Source organism: Papio anubis, chromosome 9, assembly GCF_008728515.1.
Source record: "Papio anubis isolate 15944 chromosome 9, Panubis1.0, whole genome shotgun sequence".
Taxonomy (NCBI): Eukaryota; Metazoa; Chordata; class Mammalia; order Primates; family Cercopithecidae; genus Papio; species Papio anubis.
In genome coordinates, this window is record NC_044984.1 from 53,461,218 (window position 1) to 53,474,180 (window position 12,963).

The window sequence follows — 12,963 nt, forward strand, 5'->3', positions numbered from 1 at the left end:
GACCGTTTTATGGCTAATTATAAGACGTTTTCATCCCGTTTTGCTTGTAACCTACCACAGCATTATCAGTCGCTACTAGATTACTTCATTAAAAAAATTCCTGCGAGGACAGTACAAGATTGAGAATTTCAAAATGTGGAAGTGCATGCACTAACTTTTACGCAATGATAATTCCAAAAGTCTAAGCCCTCAACATAGATGAAAATGATTATGAGGATATTAAAGTAAATTACACACACTAGAGTGTTGAATAAAACACTTTCACCTAAGGAAGAAAAAGTTAATAGTATATATCGCGTGCAACAGCAGGCATTTGGGGAGAGGATAAAGGGTAGTAACCAGATTAAGCACCGATTTCATCTCTTCATGATGTCAACTTGTATAGCTGACTTCAGTGAAGACAAAATTTTTAAATCGAAGAGCGAGCTAAATTATGAGGCAATTCATACTCACAGCCGCCTCAGTTTGTCAAGCCCAGAGAAAGCACCATTCATGTCTTCAATAGTCCAGGAAATTTCATTGTTCTTCAGATCCCTAATTTTAAAAGAAGCATTCCCTTTAGAGTGATAAGCTCAGAAAGCCTAATATCACCACCCAGGTGGCTTATGATTTGTAAAAAATTTCTCCTAATTTCCCACATTATCTCCACCTCTTTCAAAACAATAAAAAACTCTTTTTCTCCAACTTACTTCTTATACCCTGCCTGACTCCCTCAACCACATTTTAAGTTTTCCCCTAAAATCAGAAAAAGTTGACACTGGCCCTATTAATTCCTCTATCAAAATGACTACATTCTGAAAGATCTGAACAGTCTGAAAAATACATTAAACTTTAAAACCACTGTTCCAACCACACATGCAGAAGTTCGCCAAAGTATACAGCCTGTCTTTCAATTATGTAATGCTTCACACCATGAACAGAGTAAAAGTTTCTGACAGAGCAAAAATCAAAAGCCCATTGCACAACCTTAAATTACCATTTGAGAAATTTTTCAAAGGTCAATTAATTCAACTCCCTTTTCTTTCTCTTAGGACGGAGATCAGGTTGAGGATATAACCGGCATGATAAACAGTATCTTCCTTCACTGCCCTTTGTAGACCTTTGTGCTCTAAGTAATTTTTAATCTGCATTTTATAAAGAAAACTTAGTGGACTTAAAATTGTTTCCCTCTTAAGCAGTTACCAATTTCCTGGAGATCCTGAGAAGGTTAACTGTAATCACCAAAACAAACTGATTACTGTCCTTTTTAATCCCTTTACGAAACACATATGGATGAAATGGATCCATTTTAATCAAACTGATCTGGGAAAGATTAAGACACTACTTCTGAGGCTGTACGCATTTCCTTGACAACAAAAGAAATCTGCTAGGAGAAACGTGGGCACATTTAGGAACCAATTAGGTTCGTGTACTGACAGCAAAATGTGTTAACTTACAAAGTCTTTAAACTGGAAAGCCCCCGGAAGGCACCATCAGCAATGTAGCTGACTCTGTTGTTGCCAATGTGCAGTGTATTTAGTAAGCTGAGGCCAAGGAAGCTTGAATCATCTAACCTTGATAAGTGATTGAAAGTTAGGTCCCTGTAAAGAAAAAAGAGAAAAACAAACAATAGCTTTCATTTTTCAATTCAATGCAATGATTCCTTTTCCAAAAGACAGGTAGCGTATGGGCTACACTAATCCTTATTTTTAAATTCTGCCTTAATAATACCCAAGTAAATATTTCTAATCTCAGGAATTAAAACAGTACATTCTCTTTGCTTGAAAATAACCATCATTGCTTTTGCCAATGTGCCATAGAACTGCAACAGAATTGGCTTCAACTTACCACAACAAAAATAAGACTAGGTTGCATGTGAAAAAAGCTGTCACCTTGGAAACTTTGTTATGAAAATTTCACAGATCAGTGGTAAGAAGCTCATGCCCTGGCATGATCCCTGCTCTCAAACCTGAGGAGAATAAAAGGCAACTCACAGCTCACTGAGCTTCTGGCAGAACTCCCAGGCATCAGGGCTGATCCTGTTGATGGCATTTTGGCTGAGATGAAGCTCCTGCAGCATCAGCAAGCCGTAAAGCCAGCCTTTGGTAATCTCTGTTAGGTTGTTATGGTCCAGGTGCCTACATTTACAATAAGAATCAAAAGCAGGATCAAAACTTCATTATCTAGTCTCTTCAAAGGGGACATACGATTACAACCTATTACATATTCCTACTGTTATTAGATGTTTAAGCTTTTGTTATATGAAGACGTCAGCAAAAAAAAATATATATATATATATATATATATATATATTCTTATAATTTAGGTGGTTATAAATTTAGGTACTTATAAATTATCGATCACATTACCTGAATCAAAACTGAATACTACATTATAAATAAGATTGTGGATAATGAGATTTTTAACATAGGATTTCACATAAGACCTACTGAATGTACACTGAGCATTCTATGATCATATTACCTGAGCAGGAACTGTGATAACCCACACTTACAAAATTTCCATGTTGCTCAGCCCCCAAAAAGCTCCATCCATAAGTTTTGTTACTCCATTTCTTTGCATTTTCAGAGACTTCAGAGCACCAAGCCCTTGGAATGTCAGTCCATCTACGTTTTTAATCTTGTTTCGGTTCAATTCGCTGCATTGAGTATTACAAGAGTTAGCTTATATGACAATTAAATTCTGGAGGTAGTAATAAAATGTGTCATTACTACAATATAGTTAAACCAGTCAGTGTTCAATTACATAGAGTGTTTTCAGTTTCTAAACATTTTTATTGCAAAGAATTTCAATTTGTTAAGCAGGGAGTGAACTTCCTACTGAAATGGGTCATGTGTTTTTGGAATAATAAAATACTGAAACTAGACTGCATTTCAATGTCTAAAGTCTTGTCCACTCAGGATAGACACAAACAAATTAAGATTTGTTTTTAAACAATCCAGAATGAGATTATTAAATGTTACACTAAAATATGAGGTCTATAAGGAGCTGGGCCTCAAATTTATCCTGTACGATCTGTTTACAAGTTGGTTACTATCTTTCACTATTCTTTTTAGGTTTAATGCTTTCTCTTTATGGCAGTAGTTTTCAGCCTTAGTTGCCTACTGGACCCAAGCTGGGAGTTTTAAAAATTTCTGAAGCCTGGATCTGACCCCCAGAGGTCTAGGGTGTGGCCTGGGCAGTGAGATTTTTAAAAGCTCCCCAAATGTTTGCAATGTGCAGCCAAAGTTGCACTATTGCAGGAGTCTGTTCACAGATCGCTCTACCATTATTAACGAGACAGATCTTTACAGCCACTTAAGCTATCAGAGACTCCTGGAGTTGCCGGTATTATTCTCATAAACCACAGCTGTTGAGAGACCGCGGATGTTTTCAGTGCCACAATGGCACTTTTGTGCCGGCGTTGGTCAATGATTATGCTGTTCACTCTTTCAGTAACAATCTAACGTGTCTTGTCAAGCAGCAGCTGGCACAAGGTGAGGAGGTGACGAGGTGACATTTAAGACTCTTTCCAATTTGGAGATTCTATAGCTCCAATTCTCAAAGGAAAGGCAGCTACATTCTTGTTTCTAAACTCCTTTTTGCCACATTGTGGATTTTAAGGAATAGACACCAAGGGTTTGGGGGAGGTGAGAAACAGTATCTAAGAGAACATTTTACTTACAGGTGTTGTAGTTGGGGCAGTTTAAACATCTTGGGTGGGATAGCTGAGATTCGGTTCCTGTTCAGCTTTAACACAAGGAGTGTATTGGCCAAACTGTCAAAATACCCAGGTTCCACTGATGTGACTCGGTTGCTGTTGAGATACCTGTTGAAAGTTTAAAGATGAGCTTCTCCTTCTGATTTATTTGCAAGTTAAAGTGCAGGCCATCTCTGTATTAGAAGGATTCTCCAGGGGGGAGGGGGGAAGGATTGCACTGGGAGTTATACCTGATGTAAATGACGAGTTGATGGGTGCTGACGAGTTGATGGGTGCAGCACACCAACATGGCACAAGTATACATATGTAACAAACCTGCATGTTACGCACATGTACCCTAGAACTTAAAGTATAATTAAAAAAAAAAAAAAAAAAAAAGAAGGAGTCTCCAGAGAACCTAACCATCAACGGAAACTTAAAAAAATTACTTTTTAGGTCCTCAAGGACAGATGCTAAGATTCACACATATTGCTGGGAAAACAGTGATTAAAATATGTGACAGATGCAACTTTTTTTTTATAAATATCCACTTTTTAGGACATTCATTTATTAATAATACATAGCAATGGTCTGATTTTGATTTTTTTTTAAAAATGAGCACTTTTCACACCATCTAGGTTTTCTAATAAAAAATATGTAATTTTTTTATAACCTGAAAGTATAAGAATAAACTGCAGATTGTGGTCGTTCAAGCTTACAGCAAATTTCAAGTCAATAAATTATACTTTTGATCCATCAGTAGTAAAGTAGACAAAGTTTGTTATATTTTTTCATTATAATATTTTCATTACAGGTGAAAGTTTTTGCTAAAGAAAACTTCACTTACAGATATTTGAGCTGTAGGGGTGGAAACGCAGTTTTGAGCTCTGAAATATTGTTGCTGCTAAGGTCCAAAGTTTCAAGGGACTGAAACTCTTTCAGATGTTCAGGTAGTATTTCAACAATCCTGTTTCCAGCCCTAGAATTAAAAGAAAGCACCGTTAACAAGGTTAATGGTGCAACAATCTGAAAGAAGACAAATATTTTCTATTCCTGACTGGTTCTTCAGAAATATGGAACTGACTAAACAGTACTTTTAAAAGTTAAACAGCAATACCGTGGCCATTTTAAGTTACTCATTAAATTATAAATCATAATATTCGAATATGTGGAAAACATTCCTATATAAATCTGGGGTACTGTTTAGCAGCTATGGCTGTCTAAATGCTATGCACTTAAAGACAACGGTTGGATGTTTCTTTATTCTATTTTTCTTTTTAAAAAAATTTTTTATTTATTGTTATTTTTTAGAGACAGGGTCTCACTCTGTCACCCAGGCTACAGTGCAGTGGCACACTCATAGCTCACTGCAGCTCAAACTCCTGGGCTCAAGGAACACTCCCACCTCAGCTTCCAAGTAACTAGGGCTACAGGTAAGTGCCACCTCACCTCGCTAATTTTTTGTACAGTGGGGGTCTCACTATGTTGTCTAGACTGGTTTCAACTACTGGCCTCAAGCAGTCCTCCAGCCTCAGCCTCCCAAAGTGCTAGGATTACAGGTGTGAGCCACCACACCTGGCTATTTTTCTTAACAGCTCTTCTCCCTTCTCCTTATTAAATGGTATACAAAATGCCTAACACCAAGGTGGCATACCAGGCACTGATGAGTTAATTCCCTGTTCCTCCTTCTTGATTCCTAATCTATTTCTAATTCTTCTGTTGAAAAGTGCCCACATTACAGGTGCTAATGAATTTAAAATACTTGTCAGATTGGGGATTTTTTGGAACCATTCTAGAGAGATCCCCTTTTCTTTAAGAAACAGCAAGTTTCAAGGCACTGCCATAGTCTTCAATATCAATGAATATGCTCCAGTCCTTTCAATAGTACAAAAGTATTACATAAGAGCACTCCAGTTTGAATAATCCCTTGGCATAATTAGATCAAAACATGTTTTACATTAAAAGTCTTAAACATCAGACCATGATGTCCAGTATGGCAGCCACGAGCCACATGAGGCTCTTTAAATTTAAATTAATTCAAATTAAATGCTAACATTTAGCTCCTTAGTCACAGCAGCCACATTTCAAGTGCTCAATAGCCATACACTCCTGGTAGCTATCAAATGGTACGGCACACATACAGAATGCTTCTACCATTGTGTAAAGTTCTATTGGTGAGTGTTCTACTGAACAAATGGAAAGAAACAAACAGAAAAAAAAAGAGGCCATTTCAAAGTTCTTAAAAAGTCATCAATCAATATAGTAACTCCTGAGGGAAAATGCAGCATTAAATGACAATTTTGTTAAAACAGCAATCAAATGGATGTGCAAGCCATCTTGTCACATTAGATCAGGAAGTTTGGTCTTTTTTAGACCATCTTTTGGCAGGAGAAAATAACATTAAGGTAGAAAGGATATATACAAATCATAGAAAGTTCTCCTCTTTACGACGCAAGGCACAATGAAACAATCTGAATGCTCTAAACAGAATTCTGTGTCTTATGTAAGTCACACACTGATGTTTGTACATGGTCTGCAGTTAATCTTCAACTAAAAAGAAAACTTGCAAAATATATCTTGTGTGTTTTTTGTACCCAAAACTGGATTTCTATAGTGTTCTGAGCTCTTCTGCATTATTTTAACTCATCATTATTTTATCTCACTATCACAGTAGGTTTCCAAGCGAGGTGTACCTCTTATATATTTTCACAAAATCTTGTGCTGCAAGCTGATGTTGAACTTACACCACTGGTCTTCTCTGCCATACTGAGATATTCTTAGAAGCAGAATTCTCTCTATGTACCACCCTTAGGATGTGTATAAAATCTAATAATATTGAGGATCGATTAAGTGCCAAGCCCTTTGCTAAACTCTTTTCATATATTATACCCTTTAATGATAATAACATTTCTCTGGTACAGACATAACAAAACATTTTAAAACTAGGGCTTTTCACCTAACAAGTTCAAGCATTCCCAAGTCAGCTCAAAGAATAAGCCCGATTGTTCCTGAAGCAATCCCTTAAGGCTTCTTTCATAGAATACAGAGTATGAAAGATACTCTGGCATTGAATTTCTTACACAGATATGTACCTCCCTTGAAAAGGCCCCTACTTCCCACCTTGCAAAAATGCTGAACTTCTGGTTTTAAACTGATCTGGGAATCTACCCTGGCTCACTGAGCCATCATCATGCCAACACTAAGAATGCCACAGAACAGAGGCCCTCCCAATCTGTGCTTGCCCACTTTGCAGGTGAGAGGGGGCCCCAGGGCTTGCATGCATTTACCATCTACTAGCGTCAGATGGCTGACTTTCTGTCAGGTGCCACCTTCTTCACAAGAGAATAAGGGGAGAAAACGGGCATACATTTTATATTTAAAGAACAAATTCAGAAAGCTTCTCGAAATATTGTTAAAACCCTTCTGCACAGTATTTTTAAGGACTGTGGGTGGATTGTCTTTTTCCAACTTTAAAATCCAAGTCATCAGAAAATCTAATGTCAGGTAACTAGCATAGACAATGTATATCTTAAGAGCTGAACTTTATGATGATAGTAAAGTTTTAAAAAAGAGATGATTCAGCAGTACTACGTACAAGTCACAAATGAATATCAAGCCCTTCAGATTCCCATAAAGTCTCACAGGCTTTTGTTTAGAGTCAAGTCAGCCATGACCTCTGATTTTGACCATTTCCCACATCTGGATTTGCCTGCGTATAAAGTCCTTGATCTAGCTGTGAGGTATAGGGTAATGCAAGTGAGACAATTAGTCAATTCCTAGGTCCCGGAGATGGATTCCATCCAGGAGACAAGCCACAAGGCCTTAGGGTCAGGGTGTGTGGGTTAAATAAAACCACACTGCTCTAGGGGAGCAAAGTTTTCTCTTAAATGCATAATCCAAATGTTTGCATTAGCAGGATGTCCTCCTACAAACACTAGAGTCACTCTGAAGTGCCCGAGTGCCCCTCCCTCTATCCCCTCCCCCATCCCTAGCCCTATCTCCCTTCAAACTTTCCATCTGGTTTTGGTCCCCAGGCTGTCTCAGGCACGTCTAGCTACATTTGTATTTAACCACAACAAAAACAAAACACTCAGCAATGGATGTGTGCAACAAATAAAGCAAATCAGTTGGTGGTGGGGGCGGGGAGGCCCACAGGTGTCTATCACGTTGGTCAAATAAGGCTACAAGTTAGATAACAGACCATACAATCTTTGGTTTATATATTCGTTTGTTTATAAGGTAATTATGAACAAGGTATTAAAACTGCCAATTACTTGAGTGACGACTAAAATTTTCCTTGCAGTAAAAGTATGCTCCAGCCAAAGCCAGCAATTTCCTGAACTGCACACCTCCTAAATTGCAGTGTGAAAGTGCTCAGTTATAGATGGCGCGTGCACAGTGCTGTCTTTGTCAGCACTGCTTCCTAGCACAAAAATCCCTTACAACTGCCAGAATAATAGTCCTTGTATCACAAAAATTTAAATCTGTCCTAATGGAACTGAATTAAATCCAAATACCCGTTTCTTATTAGCTCTCACACTAACTAGCAAGTAACCACCTGATATATACCAAACCGGTTTAAAACAAAACGAACAAACAAAAAACTTGTTTTGTATAATGAAGAGGGCTAAGAATGGGAGACAACTACCTTAAAAAACTAGATTAAAAAATCTGTTTTATCATCTAAAATCCTCAAAAAAAAAAATAAATTTATGGAGTTGGTCAAAAATATCCAGTTCTAGACGACAAAGATTCAACTCAACCCCAGCTTTCATTTTTCTCCAAATAGGAATAAAGCCCAAACTTGATCAACACATTAAAAAGCACTGTAGTTAATTAATATTTTTGGCAGGAAACGTGCAACGCTTGAACAAAAACAGAACTCCGAATACCTTTTTCCATTACTGAATGTGGAAATACCATCTTTCCATTGTTCAAAAATCACAAAACAAACTGTAAATAGTGGAAGGTATTTCAGTCTCGTACAAATCCATCTTAGAGACTAGGAATATTTTGGTCCTCTATGTTTGTTGATAGTACAGGGAGTTCCACGGTTAAATAATTTCTGAAGTGAAGTATAATTAGTCCCTTGTGGACACACAGACCTGGGGACTTGGGTTGGTCAGGAATGCCAGATGGTTCCCTCAGGCTTCTAAGAGGCCACTGGAAAAACAGGAGTCCCAGGTATTTTGGCCTCGGCTTCTTGGGTCCAACGATAATGGTTTCATTTTGTTGCCCATTTCACTTTTCAGCCGACTTTGCCAAACACCTTTAAAATGCAGAGGCAAACATGGCTTGCCATTTTCATCTGATGATATTTAACTCTGAGAGTGCTGGAGTTCTACATGAGCAAGATGGACATGCCCCTTGACCTCACAGAGCTTAAAGTCTAGTGGGGAGAACAGCAGGCAACAGGGAGCTGTCCACAGTGTGGTAAGTCCAGCAACGGGAAAGGAAGAGTGGGCAGTGGAGGTACTGTGGACAGACTTCTACACAGTGGTAGGGAGAATATTGGAGGTCAGCAAAACTTCCCAAAGGAAGGGAAGAAACGGCCACACTGAGATCTGCGGGATGAGTTAGCTCAGCGAGGGACAGTAGAGGCTAGTGCTCCAAGCAGAGGCAAAGATTTGGGCAAGTGAGAGCAGAGCAAGGCTTCCCTTTGAGGAAATGAAGGAACACCTGATGGCTGAGTACAGAGTGCACAGGTGGAGACTGGAGAAAGAAGAGGCTCAAGAGTGAGGCCGCTGGGAGATGAGAGCCGTCAAGTTGGGCCCTGGAAACCGCATCAGGCATTTGACCTTTATCTCAAGGTCAACTGTGGGGAGGGGGCCAGAGGATGTCAAATGGTGGGGTGACAATATCACATGTACATTTTAGAAAGGCTACTCTGATGGCTGTGGGTGGAAAGACTGGCATGAGGAGGGCACGACCAGGTGCAAGGGCACCAATTGGAGGCTCCTAACTCTATGCAGGACAGATGACAGAAGGATGACAGGTGACCTTGATGCCCACTTTGGGGCAAAGCACCACAGTTCCTCTGGTTTCCAGGGCACACACTGTGCTTTTCTCCTTCCCTGACATACAGGATCAGTTCTTCCAGCTCTGCAGCCTCTGGCCACGGGGACCCAGTTCAGCTCTCCTGGAGTTCTCATTCACTATCCATTACCATTGCACTTGGTGCTTCTGATATGGGAGGTTTTCTAAGACACAGAGTGCAGACTAGGGTCCCCTTGTGCTCAGGTGTGAGATGCTACTGCCCAGAACAGCTCAATACTGGCATTTTAATGCATCTGTAATCACTAAGAAAATGTATATGTGCGTTATTCTCATATATAAGAACTATGCTAGTTTGTCTGGATACTCTTAACACCTGCCTTGAATCTAAATCTGGACTAAATTAACAACATCAAAATATAACTTATGAGGTTAGTGATATGACCACTTAGTGTGATGATCGGTTCTACTTCTTGATTCACTGTAATCTCCAGAAAGCATAACTGTCTCAAAAGAACCTTCACGCTCTCTTAAGTGGATATAAATGGTGTTAATTTAATTCCAGGGTCTGAAAGGAGAACCACAGAGTGGAATATTCTTTGTTAGTGAGGAACCAGAATATCAGGTTTTCTCACGCTGGAATTCCTAAACCAACCAAAGTGTAGCTTCCTGTTGAATAAGGAATATCTGTCAATAGTTTTAGCTGTCTCCTCCCTAGTACACGAGATAACAGGCAGCTTAAGACCTTGTAGCTGTGATGTGTAAGGGCATGCAATCTAGGCAATTTAGAGAAGGTATCTGCATGCAGCATTTTCCTTTTAGAGGATGTGTGCACTGAAATTTAATGTGAAGCCATTTTTTATGTTTGCAATACCGTCTTTTCTTAGAATGCATCACTCTAACCACAATCCTAAGTCCAATTCAGTGATTGCAACTAACGAATTGCTGAATCTATGGTCATCCCCTACAAACAACCATCAAGCAAGCAGATTAAATGTATTGACTGTACAGTCAAGCCTGGCCCCAAGGAAATACTAATTTCTATATATAACTTGCAAACAACCAGCTTAGCACCATTTATAAAGGAATTACAAACTGTTAAAGAAAACATTACATTCTACCAACACATTAAAGGTCACTTATATTTCCAACAATAACCCCCACTCCCTTCCGAAAAGCTTCCCTGAAAACTATCTTGGCTGGAATAACTAACACCCCATAATATCAGGCAACTTTTAACAGAAATTTGGCAAGCAAAGAACTCCTCTCATATAGATAAAAAATAAACAGTCTCTGCTCATCTCTTTTCTAAAAAGATAATTAAGAGGTTTCATTAAAAGAACACATGTTTAGACTGGTCCATTGGTACTGTGGCATCAAAGAATAAAGCCAATGGAGGAAACTTGTGTAAGGAGACAGATTCTTGATGAAGAATTAAGGACACTAACCAGCAAACGTGTGTTGGTGTAAGAAGCAAAGAGTCAGGCCGGGCATGGTGGCTCACGCCTATAATCCCAGCACTTTGGGAGGCCGAGGCAGGTGGAACATGAGGTCAGGAGTTCGAGACCAGCCTGGCCAACATGGCGAAACCCCGTCTCTACTAAAAATACAAAAAAAAATTAGCCGGGCATGGTGACACGCACCTGTAGTCCCAGCTACTTGGGAGGCTGAGGCAGGAGAACTGCTTGAACCCAGGAGGCAGACAGGTTGCAGTGAGCGGAGATCATGCCACTGCACTCCAGCCTGAGCAACATGCCACTGCACTCCAGCCTGAGCAACAGTGTGAGACTCTGTCTCAAAAAAAAAAAAAAAAAGCAAAGAGTCAGTTCTTTCAGCAAAAAGCCAGGTCAACATAAAATATAATTATCCTTTGGATCACAAACATAATAAAGATGGCCACATATTAATATTTTAATATAGAGGTCCTGCAATAATCAGTGTCTTATTCATGCACTAGTCATAACACATGTTAAAAATGAAAAAAGAAATATGAGCCAAGCTCCATGGTGCATGCAAGCAATTCCAGCTATTTGGAAGGCTGAAGTGGGAGGACTACTTAAGGCCAGGAGTTCAAATTCAGCCTGAGCAACATAGCAAGACCCTGTCTCTTAACACAACAACAACAAAAGATCAATAAAAGAAAAAGAAGTCAAAAGCCCCATTCATACCACATAGCAAACAGCCCTTCTTTGATCCCCAAGTATAAATTCAATCTAGTCCTTTATGTAAATGGGAATTTAAAAAGCAAATCCTGGAAGACAACAGGATAAAGAAAACATTGAAAAAATATTTAATCTGAAGTAATTTATGTACAATAAAAATGGACTCTACTCTGATATAATAAACTTAAAAAATTTTCCTATTTCTTCTTTGGGGCAGAGGCCTTCCACAGTCATTTTCACAGTTCGGACCATTGATCTGGTTTGAGTCTCCCCTACTAGGCTTGCGATTTACTTGTGAGTGGAGAGAACCTCTGATTTATCTTTGGTTCCCCAGAACTTAGGATAAAATGAATGAGTTCAAGACCCCAGAGTGAACAAACTAGAGTTCAGACACTCAAGAGCAGCTATAGACTGCACCATAAGGATTTACCTTAGCTATTGTTCAAAATGCATATGAACATCAGAAAACAGAATGTCCATTACTGCTGCCAGCCAGAAAGTGTAAACATAAAACTGTGATATTCTACATTAATCAACCTGCTGATAAGATCTGACACAATAACTCAAACTACACCTCCCCGGACAGGAATTCTATTCCCGGTTTTGTGTCTTGATCTACTACGTTTTTGTGAACCTTAGTTTTCTGTCCTGTAAACAAAGGGAAATGAAATGAAATGAAATGATATCTTCCAGCTCTACTGAGTTGTGACTCTAGATCTGGATGAGAAACACTGCGAATGACCAGATTTGCTGCTGAGAAGTCATCCAGCTGCATCATGTAAATATTGCAGCCTCTTGTAGAACCTACCCTCCCTCTTGGGGGTTTCTTTCACCTCTCTCCTCCTGGGAGTCCCATTACCTGGATGTCTAGTCTTCCTCTTTCTCAGCTTGCTCCTTCATTTTCCTGGGGTCTATCTTTTGTTAGTTTTGCAAGAAACCATGTGTAAAAGCTGTCACTTCCTGTTTGAAAATATCCTTATAGGATTTGGGTGTGTATAGTTTAGGTTATCAATCCTTTTCTCTTAGGATTTTTTTTGAGATGGAGTCTGTCTCTGTTGCCAGGTTGAAATGCAGTGGCACGATCTCAGCTCACTGCAACCTCCGACTCCCTGGTTCAAGCAATTCTCC

The 12,963-nt window shown here is 39.2% G+C and overlaps 1 protein-coding gene across 1 annotated transcript in view; it reads right to left on the reverse strand.

Annotated features, from left to right (window-relative positions):
* The window catches only part of LRIG3 (leucine rich repeats and immunoglobulin like domains 3), a 46,947-nt gene that overhangs the window by 13,881 nt on the left and 20,103 nt on the right, over window positions 1-12,963 (reverse strand). Inside the window, exons 4-9 of the mRNA XM_031650588.1 lie at window positions 4,527-4,658; window positions 3,665-3,808; window positions 2,495-2,638; window positions 1,974-2,117; window positions 1,437-1,580; window positions 454-534 (exon numbers count right to left, since the gene is read on the reverse strand). Coding sequence (XP_031506448.1) covers window positions 454-534; window positions 1,437-1,580; window positions 1,974-2,117; window positions 2,495-2,638; window positions 3,665-3,808; window positions 4,527-4,658 — 789 coding nt within the window. The remainder of the gene's footprint in view (window positions 1-453; window positions 535-1,436; window positions 1,581-1,973; window positions 2,118-2,494; window positions 2,639-3,664; window positions 3,809-4,526; window positions 4,659-12,963) is intronic.